At 36.4% G+C, this 22,820-nt stretch overlaps 1 protein-coding gene across 2 annotated transcripts in view; it reads left to right on the top strand.

Annotated features, from left to right (window-relative positions):
* The window catches only part of RELN (reelin), a 496,941-nt gene that overhangs the window by 236,396 nt on the left and 237,725 nt on the right, over positions 1 to 22,820 (top strand). For both annotated transcript variants that reach the window (XM_032402324.1, XM_032402325.1), the window contains exons 7-8: positions 17,094 to 17,190; positions 22,271 to 22,322. In XM_032402324.1, the coding sequence (XP_032258215.1) occupies positions 17,094 to 17,190; positions 22,271 to 22,322 (149 nt within the window). The remainder of the gene's footprint in view (positions 1 to 17,093; positions 17,191 to 22,270; positions 22,323 to 22,820) is intronic.

The raw sequence follows: 22,820 nt of genomic DNA, 5'->3' as shown, positions 1-22,820 counted from the left end.
CCTAGAGCTATAATCAATCTGTGTAATTTCAGGGAATGTCTGAATGTGGATTTTCTATGATACTAAATGTTTTTGTATGCACAATCAAGAGTTCAAGATAAATTTGAAGCTCTAATTTAAACTTTCAAGTTGCAACCAAAATCCAAACAATGCTCAAGGCTAGAAAGAAAGTGAAAAATACTGATTCAAATGATACATGCTCTGCTATGTCTATTGCAGCATTATTTACAAGAGACAAGATATGGGAGTAACCTAAACGTCTATTGATAGGTGAATGGATAAGGAGGGCGGGGATGTGTGTGTGTGTGTGTGTGTGTGTGTGTGTGTGTGTGATAGAATATTACACAGTCATAAAAAAGGATGAGATCTGGCCATTTGCAACAACCTGGATGGACCTAGAAGGTATTATGCTAAGGGAAATAAGTCAGATTGAGAAAGATAAATGCTATGTGATTTCACACTTATGTGGAATCTAAAAAATGAAACAAATGAATAAACAAATCATAAACAAATAAAAATCAGAATCAGACCTATAAATACAGAGAACAAACTGATGGATGCCAGATGGTAGCGGGGGATGGGCAAAATGGGTGCAGGGGAGTGGGAGATACAGGCTTCCAGCTATAGAATGGGAATAAACGGTACAGCATAGGAAATATAGTCAACGATATTGTAGTAGCATTGTATAGTGACAGATGGTAGCTACGCTTGTGATGAGCAGAACAGTACATATACAGAAGCTGAAGCACTATGTTGTACATCTGAAATTAATGTAACATTATGTGTCCGCTATACTCAAATTTAAAAATTAAAAAAAGACTGGAATTCCATCCTCAAATGTCAGCATATGGTATTCATGTCTATTTTTCTTTATTTTCACTGTTCAACAAATATTAAGCAATAATCACTTTATACAGTAAAGTAAAAAGAGATAGAGTTCCTTCTCTCAAGTAGCTTATATTTAGTAGAGGATATACTGAGAACATATTTTTAAAAACCGTATAATCCAGGATAGAAATTCTTAAGTATAATAGAGGGCTACAAATAACACACATACATACTGTACCGCCAAAAAAAGAAAGACGACTCTGGTGGGATTTTCGTGGAGAAAGTGGTCTTTGACCTGAGTGTTGAAGATGACATATAGAGAGGGCTGGTGTTTCAATACTAGATGGAGGAACTTCTGTCTTTTCTAGAAAGAAGTACCGATCCACATACTATATGGACTGGACAGAGTCATAAAGTCTCATAATTTATATGCCATTTAAGATATAATTTATCAATAAAATTTCACTTCCCTGTGAACATATCCTAAATACAAATTTCTTAAAATAAATTGAAAATCTTTATTAGGAAAAGGCCAACGAAACTTTCTAAGCACAGCGTGTACCCAGGAAAGGTTCTCTCCTCCTCCTGACATTTGGGTTTTTTATATTCCATTAATATAGATGTTATCAGATGATTTGTTTCTTTCAAGGCAAGTTCATTTCTGTCAAGCTAATTCATTGTCTTCACCGAGTTTTCTTGACAGATACAAAATGTGACTTTTATGTGGTTCAAATTCTGTTGTTTTTGAAATCAATAAAACATGATTGATTTTGCTTCACCCATTTTCATGACTGATCTGATATATACTTCCTTGACCAAAGTTATGGATTTTGTGTCCCTTTCACTTAAGCTAAGGTTTTTCCCACTTAAAAACAAAACAAAACAAAACACCTTTTATTAACTTTAAAAAGCCACGTACTTCTGTTTTCTATCAAATATGCTTCAGAGTAATTTTACTTTAACCCTTATTGCCCACAGTCTCCTTCACGTAGCCCCTTTAAGATTAAAAAGAAAAAGCCCCGACTATGAACCTCTCATCCTTTGGGAGATGACTTTGTTGAGCAGATGGCAGAGGTTCTCATGTCAGGTGTGTCTCGTCTGACTCTTGACCTTGCCATGGGCCAGCAGAGTACCTTGAGAAAAGTGGGAAGCTTTCTTTACCACGCTGAGCCTGTTTCCTGGTCAGTAGAAGTGAGACGAAGACTGTTTTTCCAGCATTGTTCTGGTTTGATGAGCCTGCAGAGGTCTGGTGCCACACTTGTTACTGTAGATCTCAGTAAGGGTGGTTTCTTCCCCTCTTCTCTTCTCTCTCTCTCTCCTTCCCTACTTTTCCCTTTCCCTCCTTCTTTCTCCTTCTTTCACTCTGTCTCTCCCTCACCTCTCCTGCTCTCTTCCCCTACTTTCCTTCCTCTCTCTCCCTCCTTCCCTCTGTCCCATCCTGTCTTCTTCCTGTGCTGGATTTGTGCATTGTTCTCCTTGCCTGCTCTAAGCCCACAAATGACCCCAAATCATTATTAGTTTAAAAATTGTCAACCAGTTTATTTAAGTGAGTCCTCATATCTACCCTCTTTGCATTTGGATGAAAAATGGACATCAGGGTAAATATGTCTGCATTATATAATATATGGAGCATATGTTCGTGAAAATAGAGTAGAATCATAGAGAAGGGGAAAAAAGAGGATAGGAGCTGTCTCAAAATCCTTAAAAATAGATGTAAACTTCCTAAAGTCAGAAACTAGCACCCAATAAAATCAGACATCCCAGTCAAATATTTCCAGTAAGGTAACGAAGCCCTACTTTATTTTGGAACTCTATAGACTTGACTCTCCTGAAATCTGTTTTCTCCGAACACGTCCTGGCATGTGAGTTTTGCTCTTTATGATCTTGTCTTTGATTCTCTTCACCCCCACAGAATTAGAAATCACTGGGCAACTCTGACAATGTGGGAAGGAGAAAACCTTGCTGCCCACTCTGGAACTCTGGGACCCCCACCACATACAACAGAGGGTCTGGGGCACGGCTTCTGGCCAAATTCCTGTGACTAAATACATCATGAGAGAATTTGCCACAAGAGAAAAATGTACTGTTTTTATAAGCATGTTTCTGCCCTGGGGTTTGAAAATCATCATATGCGTTATTTAATTTGTAATTTTTAAGGACAAGCTAAAGGAGAAATTAAGAAACTGAAGTCATCTCTGTGCAGTGAGGGAGAGGAGGAGCCATTTAAAAATTAATCGCTCACAACTTATTTGCTTCCATTAACTTCATCTAATAAAATCAATTTTTTTCACTCCATTACCTGTACTTTTTGATAGCCAAGTTTATTATCTCATGTACAAATTGCTGTACGTAAAAAACAAGGAACATAAAACGATATGACTATTATTATGAATGAACGTAACAGCCCAGTTACTATTCCAAGTGTTTGGCAGCAGTTGAAATAGAACCAAGAAACTTTTTTTCCATCAATTCAACATTGAATATCCTGTCTATCTACTTAGTTTAAATATTAGATTTCATTGAAAAATTAATAAATGTACTTGGCAAAAAGTCCAATAATATTAAAAAATAAATGATAAAAATAAGCCTTCCTCCCACACTACACCTATATTCCCTTCCTCCAGGGGCAACAACTGTTAGTTTCTTCCAGTCCTTCCAGAAATTGTTTATGCTTACACAAATGTAAATTCTCTCCACAAACTTGGGCATCAGAGAAATAAAACTTATTTTATTCTTTCATAACCCAACTTAATTTCTTTTTATTGTTCCCCTCCTACAAGTGGTGAAAACTTAATTTCAGTCACCTTTGGCTCACCCTCTCCCATTTTCTGATGCTGTAACAAAATTTCAGAGGATTTATTGCTGCACAGCCAGGGGTGGTATGAAGATGTACCTCTGGTCTCCTAGTCATCTGTCCCTGCAGTTACCCATGGTGTCTCCCTGTCTCATCTTTGGTGACTGATCTTTGTCCTTTGTCCTTGTCCTAACCATCCCTTCAGGGCATGGCTCTGTTTTGATGCCAGCTTGAGGGCAAGGAAACTGTTCTGCTGCTCCTGGATCTGGGCCATGGGCATCTTGGCGATGCTATGCTCTGGTTTACACAGCTAGGGTCCTTCTACCTATCTGAAATGAGGAGCATAGAGTCCTTCTGCTCTTTGGTCCCCAAATATCTCTGGGGCTCTGCTAGTAAAGGGGCCCTGTATCTCCCCACCCCAGGCACTTCTGATTGCTTTGTTTGAATGAGAGATGACAAGTCAAGTTACAAATGAAAAGAACAACAAAACCCCCTTAGGGGAATATAGTGGTGGCTCAAGCTTGTTGGGAGTGAGGCTTCTCTACTTCTACTTTCCCTGATGTTGCATCACAAGTGTCCCTCTACACCGCAGTGGTAACTTCATCGATTTGAATGTGCTACTGTCTGCAAGGGCCCGAGAGTAGGACCAATTTATCAGCACTGCTGACAACTCTCCAGTATCATATGACTGTGTTATATGATGGAAGGGATCATGAGCGTCTTTTTCATATAGAGACAATCTTCCAACCTCCAAAAAAGGGGAGGTGACTGGGCGCCTGGGTGGCTCAGTCGGTTAAGCGTCTGCCTTCGGCTCAGGTCATGTTCCAGGGTCCTGGGATCGAGTCCTGCATCAGGCTCCCTGCTCAGCGGGGAGTCTGCTTCTCCCTCTCCCTTTACTCCTCTACCCCCTGCTCGAGCTCTCTCTCTCTTTTGCTTACTCTCTCTCCCTCTCTCTCAAGTAAATAAATAAAATCTTTTTTAAAAAAGGGAAGTGAGAAGAAACCCTCATACAATGAAAGTTAGAAGAAATTAAGGACTTACAAATAAGTTTTATCTCCTTAACATTTCACTTAAGCATCTACTACTTGTACATCAACTATACTTTCATAGTTCCTTTTTATAAATTAAACTATTTTCGTATGATATAAGCACTGCCAGTATTTCATATGAATGAAGCACAATTCTGATTTTGTTTTATTAAAAGGAAACATAGCTAATTGCCCCAAACCGGGAGCATCCCAGGTACCCATCAGCAGGAGAATGGATAAACAGTGATATATCCACACAATGGAATACTATTCAGCAATAAAAAGGAGTGAATTGTTGATAGTTGAAACAGCACGGTTTAATCTCAAAAACTCTATGTTGAATGAAAGAAGCCAGACCCAAAATAGTTCTTTTTTTTTTAAAGATTTTATTTATTTATTTATTTAATCTTAACTATGTGGTTCCACTTCAATGACATCTAGGATAGGCAAAAATTATCTAAAGTGCTAGAAATTAGATTAGTGATTGTTTCCGGGATAGGAGATTGACTGGGAAGGGCAGGAGGCGCTTTCTGGGGTTAACAAATATGTTATATATATCTTGAGGGGCCTAGGTTACATAGATATGTGCGCTTGTCAAAGCGGGAGGTCTATATATTTCACCATGTGCAAATTTACCTCAATTAAAAAATCCAGCAATAATAAGAAAATGAGAAAAAAATAAGAAAGAGGAGACATTATTGATTCATAACTTGCAGTTACAAAGAGTTCAGAGAGAAAGAGGGTTAAAGGAACTAAAAAGTGAATGATTTGTGAAAAACGACTTAAGTTTTCTTAAGAAGTGTCTTTATCCTCCACGCAATTACAAAGTCAACCAGGAATCCTTGTTTTGCTTAACAGATTATCCCTTTAATGCTTGTTTTCTGAAGATCACAGAAGGCATTTGGAGCTGTAATATCACTAGGCTCTGATGTTCTAGTGGGAAACGTGGGACTGTTAGAAAACATGATGATAAATGGCAACTTGATGACAACAGATGTTTTCCCTGCAGCACAATAATAATAGCAGAGCTGTCCTTTTCAGCAGAGACCAGGGAAGAACAGGAGTCAGTCCTCAGAAGAAGCATCTTAGATGAGTAAGTTGTGATGCCGACAGGGATATGAGATATCAAGAAGAAAGACGCAAATGAAGTTGCCTTGGATCCTCTGATACATGAAGACCTCTGCCCGTTGGTTTATCATACAGAAAGCCCCTCGGTTTATAGCTAAGGAAGCTAAAGCCATGGGTGGCATTGTGTAAGATTGCCTGAATCAAGAAAAGACTAGAACATTTCCATTTGTATCTGTAAATGATCATACTACAGGACCAGCGAAAGGGAGATCACAGACTCTGCTGCATCTGGTATTCTCTTGAAAATACTAATTTATTGGAGCAATTATTCTGAAATAGAGCAAAAACATGGATGATTTGGCTTACCACAATTTATTTTCTTTGAGAAAAAGAACTGTCTGAACAAAGACTATAAAAAGACAGAGGTTTTAGGATGAGGAGGGTGAGTTATTCTAGTTGGAGCTTTATTCCGTGATTAAAAGTTTAGCCCATGAGAGAAAACAAGTCAAGCAAGCAGTAAAATAGCTTCATAGTTCATTGGTATGTTGGACCCCCCCCCCAAGAAAAAACAAAAACAGAGAGGACCCCACTTAGTAGCCAGGTGTGAGAACCACAATGTAAGTGGTTTCCAAGAAATCAGAAAAAAAAGTTAGACTGATGAATGGTGTCACTGGGAAGGAATAAAAGTCCATCCACTTTGCTCAAGGTCCAGCAGGCTCAGGGACAGTAAGACAGCATTGGGTGAAGGGGGTGCTAGCCACGGACACCAAGGTCTCTATGGTACTGCTGAAGGATTTCCAGGAGATTTTGTTGGTAATGATGATCACGTAGAAGACATATGGCCTCATAGACTTACCCAGTGTAACACAGAGCATAAACCTTACATTTTTTTTCAAGAGCGGTGACCAAGGAAGATCATGAATAGGTGAGAACAGTCAGGCAAAATAAATCTTTTCTCTGATGACATACCTTTGCCAGAACCTCTAATATATCCGTATATTTGTGAGTTATGAAATTATAATTTGATGGTTTTTTTAGAGTTGAATGGTCCAATATTCTGATCTTATGTGCATCCTCTACTTTTTCTCTTGCTTCCTCCCTCTTGACTTCTTCACCTCTTCCCACTCTTTCTCACTCTTTCTTCTCTTTTGTTAGTAACTTTTTTCTTTTATTACAAAATTCTCCTCTAGCCTTCCTCTCCTGCTTCCTCCCCCTCATTCCTCTTCTTTTCTTACTATGATGTCATTGCTCTGGGGAAAAGCTTCATCTACAATAGAAAGGTTAACCAGGAGGTGTCCTACCAATAAAATAAGGTGTGAATCTTGAGGCTTATTATTTCCTTCTTTAATCTCTGTTTTAGATGACAGAAGTAAGAGCTCACTCAATGGAATTAAATGTCAAGTACATTTGAAACAAGGGAGAAAATATTTCTTCAAGCAGCATGTAGTGGAATTCACCATAGTAGGAGGTCAGAATATTGCATGCAGTAGTAGGGTATTAGAAGGGTTATTTTCAACCCAAATAATATTTGTCATTGTACCTGTTAACAAAGGAGAGATCAAAATTTAAAACTCCCTAGTGAAATAAAAAGAGCTCTTTTAGCTTCCTCAGTGAGAAGTAATGAGGATGAGCCATAAATGGGGTTTGTCATTTTCACATTGAGGGCATGTGTTAGCTTCTTAAAAAAAAAAAAGGCATGACATCGTTGAAGGTGATATTATTCTCAGTCTTATAGAGTGAACTTTCCTTGCTGTTTTTCTAAAAATATTCTACATTTACAAAGAGAATAGGGGTTTTTTTTAAAGCTTAATCTTTCACAAGAAAATAGTTATAATCTTAATCTTTCACATAAAATAGTTATGCCCTCTTCCTGTTATCCTTGGGGTCAAGAGATTTTTCTTTTCCCTTTTCCACTTTAAAATACTTTTTCTAGTCAGTACACTTATTAAGATTATTTTAATATCTCCATTCAGAAATGCTGGTAGATCCACAATTCTGGTTCATAGAATGCTGGATTGCTTCTTTGAAGCTGAGTCCCAGACACTGACTTTTTCAGAGGCAATAAATTCTGGAGAGATAATCCGATGTCCTCGATCTTGGGGACAAATGGCATATATCTCAAATGAGAATTTGATGATAACTGATTGTCAGTGAGTTTCCAGGTGATTAACTTGTCTCAGCAGAATGCCTGACTAAAGGCTGAGTGATTTCACTCTGCTCTAAAAAGAAGAATGAGCCATGTAATTAGACTGCTCTTGAGAAAATAATATTTCAATTATTTATTTATTGTTATGAGGATGATGTCACCACCAACCATTCATAAATCTCCTGTTGTGTGAAGGAGCCCAATTTTCTCATTAATTCTCCTCCTCTTTCCTGCTCCTAAAAGTCCTGTGTGAGTTACTGCATTACATGGGGACCGCATCCTCCAGGGACATTTCACTTCAGCTTCCTCTGTGCCTACTGAATGGGTAGTTGGCATGTTTTCCAGCCTAATAATTTTTCAATCAGGATTGAAAACATAATTATACCTTCAGAGGTATACTCTCTACAGCATAAATGCACGTCACATATAATTCTTTATCCCAGACAAACACAGCCACCCAAATAATAAAAAACAAAGAGAATTGACACCAAATAACAAGTTTCAAATTGACAAGGAGCTTGTTATAGTGAAAAACAAAACCTTGGTTCAAAGCATTTCTTTTTTTTTTTTTCTCTTTTACTTTTATGTTTATGGTTTGACCCTAGATGTGTTGGTCAAGTACCCGCCTTTATGTTTACTGATTCTTTTATGTTTCTGTCAGTGAAAAAACAAGTGTGATAGTCTATGTATAAAATTGTGATGAATTATCTAAGGTTGTACATAAGCGAAAGAATATTGAATTTGATGAGGTACTTCAGTCAAATTCATTCTTAACATTTCCTGTGATGTCCATGACATTTTTCTTATTTTTGTACATCTTCATAACAAAATCCTTTTATCAAATAAAAAAAAAACTTTTAAGAAAAGTCATCATAGCTTTTCAAAATAAACTCTGATAGTAAAAAGAATGACAAACATTTTTTTTTTAAGTGCACATTGTTTCTAGAGAATTAGAGTTCTTTCCTCTTACTGACTGTGTTAGAGTGGCCTGGGAAGAATGTTGGACTGGGAGTCAGGGAACCTGAATTCTAGTCCTGTTCTATCATTTGTAAAATGAGGGGGTGATTCAGTGATATTTCAGATGCCCTCTAACTCGAATGTGCAATGATCTGTAAACTCTAGTAATAGATAAGCTTCATGTGGAACCTAAGCGGATGATAAATGGGTTCAGAGAGGGCTTAATAGATTCAGGCTTTGCATGGTCTTTGGGGATAGCAAGCATTTCCCTTAAAATGTCTTTTAATCACACTGTTCATGGCAGAATATATTTTGAGGTATGCGGTTCATATGATGCATCATGGTATTTGTCAGATTCTTATGTTCTGTTTTTCATAGTGGGAAAAAGGAAAAGAAGGGGGAAGTTTTCTTAGATTAGGGAAATATTCGGGGTTACTTTAACTATTAGGCAGAGAAGCAATTCATTTCTAATCCTTAGCCTGGGAGGTCACATTCCTTTTTAAATTGAAAAGCAAAAGTCTGTTTAACTGGATTATTTAAAACTTCCTTCTTCCCACCAATCTCTGAAGAATATGCTACCTAATTCTACAAAGCCGGTCATTTTCCTGAGAAAATTCAATTGTTAGGCCACAGTTTAAATGTTTGTTTACATCTGTAGGTTTTCGAAACTCACCTTCTCTTTCCGACTTGGGTCACTTTTTCTTGTCCTTTGTACTGTCTAGTCTCCATTAAGATCATTGTTTCATGATGAAATTATGGTTCCTTTTCCTTTCTGATAATGGCATTCCTATGCATACTATTACAATGCTTCACTTTATAGAAAAAATATAAGGAAGGTCATGTTATAGATTCATTATTAGGAAAGTCACCTTGATGAGCAACACAGATTTTTAGGAACCAAAATGAACCCACTGCCAATAATCATGGAAAAGGAAGAGGAGATAAGCTCAGACTGCTACACACTGAAAAGTCATGATGGTTAGAGCTCTCCAGAAACCAGACTAAAAGCAATATGATTGATCGTTCCCTTGGGATCCATTCTTGGGCCTCTTCTCTTCTCACTTTGTAAGATCCTTCCCTCTCTCCTGACCCCCATGCACTCCTATGATTTCAACCATACATCTTTTTTTTTTAAAGATTTTATTTATTTATTTGACAGAGAGAGAGACAGCGAGAGAGGGAACACAAGCAGGGGGAGTGGGAGAGGGAGAAGCAGGCTTCCCTGCGGAGCAGGGAGCCCGATGCGGGGCTCGATCCCAGGACCCCAGGATCATGACCTGAGCCGAAGGCAGACGCTTAACGACTGAGCCACCCAGGCGCCCCTCAACCGTACATCTTAAACTGTCGTTATCAGTGATGATCTCCTTTTTCTGAAGTTCAGGTACATATAACCGTTGTCAGCTGGTCATCTCCAGTTATGGGCAGAACCAGAGAGCAGTCAGTTTCCAAGCCCTGTAATTCTCTAAGGTTGTGCTGTCCAATAATGGCAGCCACTAGTCACATAAGCTGTTGAGCACTTGAAATGTGGCTAGTCTGGATTGAGATGTGCTATAAGTATAAAATACACCCCACAATTTGAAAACTTAGTGTGAAAAAAGAATGTAAGCTATGTCATTAATAATTTTCCATTAACTACATGTTAAAATATAATTTGAATATATTGGGTTAAACAAAATATTATTAAAACTAATTTCACCTGTTTCTTTTTACTTTTTTTTTTTTAAGATTCTATTTATTTTAGTGAGAGAGGGAGTGTGCATTGACTGGGGGAGGGGCAGAGTGAGAGAAAGAGAGAATCTCCAGCAGACTCCGCGCTGAGTGTGGAGCCCGGTGCAGGGCTTGATCGCATGACCCTGAGATCATGACCTGAGCCAAAATCAAGAGTTGGATGCTTAACCAACTGTGCCACCCAGGCACCCCCCTTTTTACTTTTGAATGTAGCCGTTAGAAAGTTGAAAATTACATATGTGGCTTACATTACATTTCTATTGAATAAGAATACTCTAGAATGTGCCCACTTTTCTCCATCTCTACCTTATTTCAAGGCACTATCACGTCTTACTTGTGTTACATCAGTAGTCCTGATTTTTTCTACTTCTATTGCCTCATTTGCTAGAGTAATTTTACTAAAAGTTGGATTTGTATCATGACTTTGGAAATAGAATGAGAGTTTTAATCCCACTTCTTTAATTTATAAGGTGTCTAACCTTGGACAATCATATTTCTAAATCTCAGTTTTAACATCCTCTCAATGGGGATTAAAAATGGAGGGAGGGGGTTTTATATGAATTTATTGAGACGTTGTTTGTAGAACTAGTAGCATAACACCTATCACTTTGTAAATGGCGCACGAGGCCTTCCATGAACTGGTTCCCACTTTCCAGCGCCATCCTTTGCCACCCTTCTGTATGTACCAGTATGGTTCCAGTCATACTAGCTCACTAGAGTGGCAGTTCTACTTCCGTGTCATAATCTCTGTGTTCTTTGTGCCCTATCACACCCTCACCTTTCTTCCTTGCTTGAATAACACCCAGTTCTCATTCAGGACCAGATCTGGGACCACCTCCTTTGGGAACTTTCCCTTCCGTCCTCTGTCTGAATTAGGTACCATGATAGCCAATACATACTCCTGTTATGAGGAGTGAGGAGCTATGGAAAACGTGATGGGCGTTGAAGTTAGCAGGCCCGGGGCCAAATGGCAACTCTGTCACCTTTGCAGCTGGGTGACAAGCAAATGTTTAACTTCTCTGAAGCTCAGTTTTCTTATTAGTAGAACGAGGACACTGACAACTGTCTTACAGAGAGGTTGAGAGATTTACATGGGCTTTAGAATATCTGGCACATAAAAGAAGGCCATAAATAGTTACCATTGCATTGGCACCCTATATTGTAATTGTGTGCTTGTTTCTCTGCTTTTTCTTCTGTAGTGTATACTCCTGGAAGAAAATGACGCTGTTTTATTGGTCTTTGTACCAGTAAAGCTCGCCACAGTGCCTATAGGTCCTTAACACAAGTTTGTTAATTATACGAATGAATTAATGAATGATGAATGAATAAATAACACATTGGCAGCCAAGAGTCTGTTGGATTTGACCACCCAGAGGAATGGGCATTCAGGATAAATTATAATAATTTCTCAGACTGAGAAATTCAAGCAGAGGACATTTAAAAGACGTTGGCAGAAAGTTGATGGATTTGTTCCATCAATCCTTGTTGAAGCCATTGTTCTTCCAAGTAGCAGCAACCCAGTGAGTAATTCTAAATACATGGTAATTCTGAATCTTTAAGTTCAACAGGGTACCAATGACCAATAAATTTTATTTCAAGTTTCTGGATCTATATAGCACAATGAAGAAGAAAAAGGTCTGGAAGGCTTGTTGGGCCAAATGGGGAGAAGGGCTGTTACCTGTTTGCTTTTTTCTTGTGTTTAACTTCTGTTATCTTACAAAATCAAAATCAAAATCAAACACATCACACGTCTGTTGTCTAGTCACTGGTTCCTTAATGCCAGGCTGTAGGCCATCTATGTTAGAATCACCTTGAAACAATATACAGACTTCTAGGTTGCACCTGAATCCCATTTCATAAAAGCTGTAGGGAAGGGGGTGTGTTACTTTTCTGATATACAGTTGATTTGGAGACTGATGATCAATATTTGTAGGTAGAATGATGATTGCTATGGGAATTCAAACCTCAAGCCTCAGACTTCATATCAACAATGATGCTTTTATTGTTAATTAATTAGCCTGTTTATCTTATATTTTTAAAATTGAAGTATAGTTGACAATATTATATTAGTTTCCGGTGTACAACGTACTTATTTGACATTTATAGACATTATGAAATGCATCACCATGGTAAGTATAGTTACCATCTGTCACCATATAAAATTATTGTGGTAGTATTGACCATACCCCCTATGCTGTATCTTACATCCCTGTGACTTACTTATTTTATAACTAGGAGTTTGTAACTTTCAATTCCCTTCACTTATTTATATCATTCCTCCCCCACCCCATGACAACCACCAGCTCTCTTTATTTATGAATCTCTTTCTGTTTGTTTCTTTTTTTTTTTTAGATTCCACATGTAAGTGAAATTATATGGTGTTTGTCTTTCTCTCTCTGACTTATTTCTGTTACAACAATACCCTCTAGGTCCATCTATGTGGTCACAAATAGCTAGATTTCATTCTTTTTTATGGCTGAGTATTATTCCTGTGTGTGTGTATGTGTGTTTGTGTGTGTGTGTGTGTGTGTATCACATCTTCCTTATCCATTTATCTATTGATAGATACTTAGATTTCTTCTGCATCTTTGGCATTGTAAATAATGCTGCAATAAACGTAGTGGTGCATTTATCTTTTTGAGTTAATATTTTTTGAGTTAATATTTTTGTTTTTTTGGGAAAATATCCGGAAGTAGAATTACTAGTTTGTGTGGTATTTCTTTTTTTAATTTTTTGAGAAACCTCCATACCATTTTCCGTTGAGACTGAACCAATTTACATTCCCACCAACAGTGCACAGTGGTTCTCTTTTCTCCACATCCTCACAAACAATTGTTATTTCTTGTCTTTTTGATTAGCCATTCTGACAGATGTGAGGGTGATACCTCTTTTCGGTTTTGATTTGCATTTCCCTGATGATTCGTGATATTGAGCATCTTTTCATACATCTGTTGTCCCTCTCTATGTCTTCTTTGGAAAAATGTTCATATCCTCTGCCCATTTTTAATTGGATTATTTAGTTTTTTGGTGTTGAGCTGTATAAGTTCTTTATATATTTTGGATATTTTCCCCTTATCAGATATATCATTTGCAAAAATCTTCTTCTATTCACTAGGTTGCTTTTTTGTTTTGTTGATGGTTCCTTTGCTGTGAAAAAGCTTTTTAGTTTGATGTAGTCCCAGTAGTTTATTTTTGCTTTTGTTGCCTTTGCCTAAGGAGACAGATCCAAAAAAATATTGCTAAGACCCATGTCCAAGAGTTTACTGTGTATGTTTTCTTTTAGGACTTTTATGATTTCAGGTCTCACATTTAGGTTTTTAATCAGTTTTAAGTTTATTTTTGTATATGATGTAAGAAAGTGACCCAGTTTCATTCTTTTGCATGTAGCTGTCCAGTTTTCCCAGCACCATTTGTTGAAAAGACTGTCTTTCCCCATAATTGACCATATAAGTATGGATTTATTTCTGGGCTTTCTATTCTGTTCTATTGATCTATGTATCTGTTTCTGTCCTAGTATCATATTGTTTTGATTAGTATATCTTGAATTTTGGAATTGTGATACCTCCAGCTTTGTTCTTCTTCCTCAACAATGCTTTGGCTATTTGGCGTCTTTTGTGATTCCATATAAATTTTAGGATTATTTGTTCTAGTTCTGTGTAAAATACTATTGGCATTTTGATAGGGATCACATTGAATCTGTAGATTTCTTTGGTTAGTACGTACATTTTAACTATATTTATTTTTCCAATTAATGAGCATAGTATATCTTCCCATTTATTTGTGTCATCTTCAGTTTCTTTCATAAATATATATATATTTTTTTAGATTTTATTTATTTATTTGAGAGAGAGAGAATGAGAGAGAGCACATGAGAGGGGGGAGGGTCAGAGGGAGAAGCAGACTCCCTGCCGAGCAGGGAGCCCGATGCGGGACTCGATCCAGGGACTCCAGGATCATGACCTGAGCCGAAGGCAGTCGCTTAACCAACTGAACCACCCAGGCACCCTCTTTCATAAATATTTTATAGTTTTCAGAGTTCAGGTCTTTCACCTTCTTGGTTAAACTTATTCCTAGGTATTTTATTCTTTTTGATGTAATTGTAAATGGGATTATTTTATTTTATTCTTTTTGTTGCAATTGTAAGTAGAATTATTTTCTTAATTCTCTTTCTGGCTAGTTTGTTATTAGTGTATAGAAATGCAATGGATTTCTGTATATTAATTTTGTACCCTGCAATTTTACTGAATTAATTTATTGGTTCTAATAGTTTTTTGATGGTCTTGAGGGTTTTCTGTATATAGTATCATGTCATCTGCAAAGGATGACAGTTTTACTTCTTCCTTACCAATTTGGATGCCTTTTTTTTTTTTTCCTTGTCTGATTACTGTGGGTAGGATTCCTAGTATTATGTTGAATAAAAGTGGCAAGAGTGGGCATCCTTGTCTTGTCTTTGATCTTAGAGGAAAATCTTCCAGCTTTTCACCAACAACGAAGATTTTAGTTTACAGTCACTGAAGGAAAATGGCAGATAGTCATTGTGAGGGTTGAACATTTAAAAAATTTTTCTCTTTCAAAGTTGATATTTCTCTCAAGCTATTTCACAATGACCTGGAGGCCAAATAATCCTCATCTATCACTAAGTAAGAACCCCACTAAAATTTTTGTGTTACTTCTCTACTTTTATCACAATCACATTCCTTGAAAACATTAATGTACAATTTAAAGATAGAGAAAGTGTAATAAGAAGTTCATGTAATAGGTTCTCTGTGGGGAAAAAACCTAGTATACCAGTTCTAGATGAAAGTGGTGAAAATTTATAATAAAATATAATAATATAATTTATAATAATAATTATATATATTATATATAATAGTAACATTATTATTATTATAGCCAACACACTAACACATCATGTTAGCTATGTGCAGGTCCTATTCTAAGATCTCAACCTTTAATAACAGTACTGTTTATGAAGTTGTCTTATATTCCTTCATTCATTCAACAGATATTTGTGGAATACAACATGTCAGGCATAAAACAGTGATCCATTTATCACCTTTATGAAGCTACTATTATGTCTTTTCTAATGTCAAAGATTTTTTTTTTTTTAGAATTTTGCTCACAGTAATCGGGAGAAGATTTAAATCTCCTACTAAGATTTGTGATGCTATGAGCACTGGCATTTTAAATTTCATATCAGAAATTGTTCTCTGTTTATTCTAAAAAAAAAAATCAAAGGTTCTTGACATTATTGATCTGCTTATGGGAACACAGCTCAAAAGAATAATACCAATCACTTGATCCATGCAATTCTCATGCAGGCAATGCTTACATTTATTTGCCAAGTTTTCACTTATTTACTGTGCTTCTGCTTCTTGGCTTTATGGGATATCTGGTATCTTTTCACACTTTTGTCTTCTTCCTCCTGGAATGGGAATTCCTACTCCCTCTTTCTCTGAAATTAGCAAATAGTTGAAAGGGTGAAACACGGTGATCTCCAAAACAAAGGGCATGCATGCTACCCTTTCCACAATGTTTGGCCCATAGAATGTGAAACTGAAAATGTCCTTTCTGCATGAAATATAGCTCTCATGTGGTTTGAGGTTCAGACAGAAGAAACATGGATTATCTCTCTACATGTTAGGTGTGTAATGATTGTAGGTTGAGATGTCACGATGCAGAGCACTGCGTTACTGTAAATATGCAAAGTCAAATCCAGAATTTTCATACCTTCAATTTCTGCTAAAAACATGAATACATTTATTTTTGAGATTCTGTCCTAAGGTTGTATTGACCACTTCATTTTAAAGTAGTAAAAAAGCAGCTAATTAAATTATTTGCAAGGTTAATGTATCAACTTGTTATCCAAAATTTGCTTGATTTAGAATTTGTATATATTTCATATTAATACGTAAATTAAATATAATCTGATTCCATTATTTTTAGCGTGGTATATTTTATAGACATTCAGATTTATTTGAGGACAATAATTTTAAACATTTACGCTTATAACAACTCAAAAGAAAATTAAAATTGGTAAAACATCTTTTGTTTTCAGAGATACAAGTTTTAGTTCATTATCTAAGTGTGTATTACTTTGCTTAACGTTAATATTTGCAAACATCCTTGTATTGGATATGGTATATATTATATGTAATTATTAATAAAAACACCCATCTGCCATTATTAAGTGCCTACTAGGAGATTGGTTCCGTACTCTGTGTTTCATGCACTCTCTTGTTTAATCCTCATGTGAGATTTAGGTCAGTATTATCCTCATTGTACAGGTGAGAAAACCAAAACTTTGGGAGATTAAGTAACTTGCCCACCGCTGTGAGTGACCGAAAGAACCGGGATTTTAGTTCAAGCCTTCCTGGTTTCATGTTTCATAAACATGTCACAATACAAAAAAAAAAAACTATAACCTTCCTCAAAATGTTGATTTGAACCGACTAACAGTAGCTTATGTCTTTCCTTACCTGAGCAATAAACCACTTTGTGCTACTTAATTCTCAGGCTGGGGGTGCATTCTCTGTTCTCACAGGGTTGAATGTAACAACTGCGAGACTGGAGAACAGTGTGGTGCGATTATGCATGGCAATGCTGTCACCTTCTGTGAGCCATATGGTCCAAGAGAATTGGTAAGTACATGCTGTTTATGTACATTATTCCAAATACACTGTCTTTATGGAGCTTTTTGCCAACAAAAGATTCTTTTATGCTCTTATAAGTCATATGAAAATTTGCAGCATTGTTTATATTATGAATCCTATTACAAATATCTCAAAATGGGGAACAGTGGTTTTATAGTTTATTTTCAAAAGTAAAAATAAAAAATTCAGTAATAAAATGGGCCGCATCAGTGGATACACATGGTGCATCATTATGATTAGATGGCTTTTTAAAAATATGGGTATGACATGCATGTAACATCGATGACACACATATGTATGTATATCGTATTTAAATAATTTATGGCTTTCTAAATTCTTGTATAAAGCTTTACTTTTAACTGTCTTATATTCTCTTTGCAAGCCAAAAATGTTAGACAAGCAACTTTATCACATTATTTTAAAACTTTGTGTCCCAACCACAGAGGACGTTTACTGAATTTTTTTTTAAGAAGTGAAAGTGCACTGAATAAACTAGTTTTGAACAAATTTTGGTTTGTGCCAAATTGTTTAGGAGTAGGTTACTTTCCTTTAATTTAGACTGATTAGACTTTGCCTGCCAAAGAGAAGTTCTTGGATCATACGTAAAATGAAACATGAACATTCTAAATTAAAAGCAATGAAACCACTAGCCATCGGCATGAAGCTAATGAGCCTTTTGTTGTTACTTGGTTCTGGCAGAAAGATTACATTTCACATTCTTGAAAAAGGATATAAAAGCAATATTTTATATTATACTCCTGGCTCAATTTGTTTGCGAGAAGTGTTCTACTCATAGCGTCTCTTATAATGCTTTGCTTTTCTGATTTTCAGCTCAAGCTTTAGCGCTTCTAACAGGTTGTATTTTTCACCCCTACAAAACACATTGTGTTTCAAATTCATTAACTTTAAAAGTGGCCAGAAGACGGGCTTCCACAATACAAAGGGGAGAAAAACTAGCTAGGCAATTAGAAGAAGATTTAGTTATCAAAGTGAAAGTCAATTAATTTTTATAACATGGTTCTTATTTTGTGCTGCTTGAATACCCCTTTCATGGCAATGGATACATTTAATTTATTAAAGATAGGAGCTGCAGAACATTGATAAATTGAAGAATTTTTAGCTGAAATTAGAACACAAACAGAATTAATTGGATGCAAATTAAAATAATAGGTGCTCATAATTCAAGTCACACAAGGTGTTATAATATTCCTGCAGACAAATGTGACTCTGGTAGTGAAGTTCTTCTTGAAAAAATAGATTTGCTAGTGCATTTTAAATAATGTACCATGACTGAATTAATTAGCTGTAAACCTTTAAACAAAATAAAATTTTACTAATTGAGCTTAGAATAAATGCCTTTTTTAGAATGTTCTCCCATTTGGTAATATTTCTGGAGATGCTTGGCAAGTTCTTTTTTGTTTCTACTGATAAATAAGAAATAAACATCTCTAAGAATATAATGCCAGAATTCTTATTTCTACAGTTTCTAAACTAAAAACTGAAGTATCTAGTTTATTTGACCCATGTATATTTTAATCCTGATTGTTTTCACTATTCCTCAGTTTATTGAGCATTAGAGTTTATGTACCCAATGGGCTAGTTTTGAATTGTATTATATAATTAATGTGAGATTAGCCTTTCAAGTAAAAAAGAAAATACTTGAAATAATTTTCTTCTTCCAAGGAAGAAAAAAAAAAAGACATATGTAGATTTATATTCCCATCATAAGTACAAAGGATTGTGTTGTGGACCCCAAGGGAATAGAGTGAAAATACATTAATAAAGACAGGGATGACATCCACATTTTACACACTAGCAACTTCTAATTTTGAAAAATTTTTATACTGTGTTGGTGTCCCAGGAGCAAAAATATATATTGTACCCAAGTTGTGTTTACAGAAGACAGATCAACCAAATGAAAAGGAAGGAATTCAGTTGTCAGTTAACGTGCTATTATGTTCACTAAAATTCAAATATTTGCTTGGTACTCGAGACTGAATACAGTCAAAACTGTTGTGCGTGAGAACTGGTGAAAGGTATCGGCCCCCCAAAATCCCTTTTTAACAAATTTGCCTTCTTTTTCATAAATTACTGAAGTTGTGAAACAAAGGATCACAGGCAAAGAACTTTAGTAGGCTAATTCGATATCTTCTATGATGCCAGCAAGAGCATCTCCATTTTGTGAATTCAGTCATGTGGCATTTTATTTCAATAAAAGCCAGAGTCAGTGAGAGGTGGCACCTGCTGTCACATGAGAACACCAGGCATTTATGTCCCCACTGCTGCTGTGGTTGCAGCCCTCACACATTTTATTTAACTCCGTGAGGTCTCCATATTCGGGTGGTGACACCCCAACTTTATTCATTCTGCTGGTCCAAAGTGAAGGACATGAGGAATTCACTTATCCACTCCTTTAAGAGAAAATGTGCTCTCTCAGAGCATGAAACAGGTGGGTTATGTGACCCCCTGTTTTTTTTTTTAAAGAAATTATTTATTGAATTATTTTCATATATTTGGAAATGCATTTTAGTTGCAGGGAGGAGTTTGGGCTAAAACAGCATCATACCGCCCCCCCCCCCAAAATTTGCAGGGAAGATGTGCAGAATAAACAGCCTTAGCCAGTAGCAAATTCATATTCATTTTGTGGTCCTACTAATTTCTGTGATTTAGGGTCTATTTGATAACTTAAGACCACTGAGATTTGGTAGGAGAAAAGTTCTGTCAGACTTCATAATTGCTGTATGGTTTATCAAAAGCCATGTAAGAGACCCTTTTCATTTGCAGAATGTCAGATGTAAAGACTTAATAACTTTGCAAACTAAAATTACATATGTGAACCCAAGGATAAGAAATAATTTATAATCCCCAAATGTAAACATAGGTGAACAGATTTGATAGGCAATGCTTCCTGTTACTTTTTTCTCTTCATCTTTCCCATTCCTTGTAGCCGACACTTTTACTAATGAGCTAAATGGGTAAAGGTAGAGAAATGGGAGTTAGCCATTCTGTCAGTCCTTAGCTTCCCTGGTGGAGAAAAAAAAATGTAGAATCAATGACTAATCTAGGTCCAGGGTCACTCACTCTCAGTTAGCACATTGTAATTTGAAATTTGGCAGTATTCCAAGCAACTTACTGTTTGCTAGCCAGGGTCACGTCTGTGGAACTTCATTATGCAGGCGACACAGTGTCATTTATGACACCAACAGGGTAAGTATCTCAGACTCTCTCGGATATTTCATGCACCAGCCTTAGCAATAACCATGGTGCTTTTAGCTTACATAGGATACCATTGTTTCAAAGAACTTATATTCAGGAGTGTTTCATGATTCACCTGGGAATCTACTCAGTTATATAAAATCAGAGGTGGAAAGAGCATTCATTCAATTTATGTGAAAACTTTAAAAATTTTCATGTGCCTTTTTGGACTGTAAGATTAAATTATCCAAGTGGAAAAACCATGAGGACAAACAGTTGAACTTACTCTAAAAATTGTATGTGTGTGGAGGGGGCAGGGAACAGATTCCTTTTAAAGGAATCTTGAAAAGGAGCTGGTATCCTAGTTATTTAAAGAAAATTCTGTTGGTGCATTTTTCTTTAATGACTCTAGTTCAGGGGAAGAGAGCAGGAAACAGAGCTCTGGGCGTGATGGGCCAGTTTTCTTTTAGTAGATAATCTGTGATAATGAGGGATTTAAATTAAACAGAGAGAATTTGCTCTGACACCCTGACATCAGTGATTTTTGCTACCGTTAAAATCAGTTAGGAGCTGATATCTATACTGATAATCTAATAATTTATAAAATGTCTCTCTTGCCCTCCCCTCTTTTATCTTTCCTGCTTCCTCATGGACTTCAGGGTCACATATTTAAAGCATACATTCAGTCATCTTTCCAATTTGTGTTGTAGAAATGGGAAGCATACATCTGATCTTTGGATACTCACATCTCAGCTGAATTCTGGCAAAACAAGAAGCTTGCTCACTCATTTCCCCACTAGTTCCCACAGTGATTCATAAACTGGGTATCTCCTGACCCTTCCGCAGTTGTGGACTCCATCACGTGGGGGCCAACAAAGTGCAGGAATAAATCTAAGGATGATATTATGACATATAAAAAGCGGAAGCAAGCTTACTGGTTTTGCCATGGTGAAGACATAGTTGTACACTTTATAATTTATAGGTGCAGTCATGGGAGGCATCCCATTCATTAGCTCACAAAGGTCAGGAACCCCACAAGAGAGTCACTGAAAATGAGAACCCTAATTCTCATCCCATGTGAACTGGTATGGGTCGAAGTCACTGCTCCACAGAATAAATAAGTAATCTTTTAAAAATTTAAATTGATTTCAGATTAAATAGGGTACCATTTCTCTTTCAGAAGGGGGAAAATTGTTTAAGCATGCTTCTTCATGAGATTAAAGGACAGTAATAGAAATGTATTGGAAGGATATTTCTAGGCCCATAATTTGATTACTTTTTTTTGAGAGGTAACAATTTTATTGAGAAATAATCCACATACTCTACAATTCATTCATTTAAATTATAGAATTCAAGTCTTTTAGTTCATTCACAAAATTATGCAATCATTATTACAATCAATTTTAGAACATTTCATCATCCCCTAACGAAATCCTATACCTTAAGCTGTTGTATTTCTAATTACTTTGCAAAATAATCTTATTCTCCTCATTTGCTCTTAATTTACCTCCTAGTTTTTGTTTGGGAGCCTTTTTATGGCCTTCGCTTGGGCTCTAGATTTGTTGGTTTAGGATGGGGGGAGGTTGAGGGGTGAGTAGAGGGGACTGTGTTAAGTGCCCTCACAAGATTACCTGGTAGATCACACCGAAAATGGTTTTCAACAGGACCCTGAGAGTCTAAATCAGGATCTCACAGCATTATTCCCCACAGGGCACCATGAAATGTATGTTCAGACATACTGATGAAAATAAGCTAACCACTGGATTAATGCAACATCTGTTTATGGCTCCTTTTTTTCCTCTTTTCAACCCCCTTTCCTCTTTCTCCTCCTATCTTTCTATCTTGTCTTATTTTGGTATATTCCTTTTTCTAGATTACCACCAGCCTTAATACAACAACAGCCTCTGTCCTCCAATTTTCCATTGGTAAGTGTTTTTAGCAATTATAGCAATTTAACTTGGAAGTGTTTGTTTTAATCATAGTGTGTCATCTGGATTATAGTGCCAAGTGCTTTTAGATTTAGAGAAGAATCCATCTTAACATTGCTATAAATAATTTAAAACATTTTTTAAATGAAATTTAAAATCATAAATGCTGCGTTCTGTTCTCACTTCTCTCCAGCAGGGAGCGGTATTTAAGAATGGTACAGAGAACCCAAAACATTTTAAAGTGATTTACATACGATTTCGAACGATTGGGATTGGACTGTTAGAGCAGAATTACCTGACTGGTTGTGTTTTGCTCAGATTAAGAAGACTGAAAATCTGTTAAATTTCCTGCACCTTGACTGGCTGGTAGTGAAAGAGATAATTATTGTTGCCTGAGAGAAACCAGTTAGGGTTTCGTGTTTGGCACAAATAATCCATGTTTAATTCAGGCACGGATAATTTTAAAAATGTATCTGGCAATATTTCTTTTAAGTG

This window comes from Phoca vitulina, unplaced genomic scaffold (genome assembly GCF_004348235.1).
Source record: "Phoca vitulina isolate PV1807 unplaced genomic scaffold, GSC_HSeal_1.0 scaffold4, whole genome shotgun sequence".
In the NCBI taxonomy this organism is placed as follows: Eukaryota; Metazoa; Chordata; class Mammalia; order Carnivora; family Phocidae; genus Phoca; species Phoca vitulina.
This window is presented reverse-complemented; position numbering and strand designations above follow the sequence as displayed.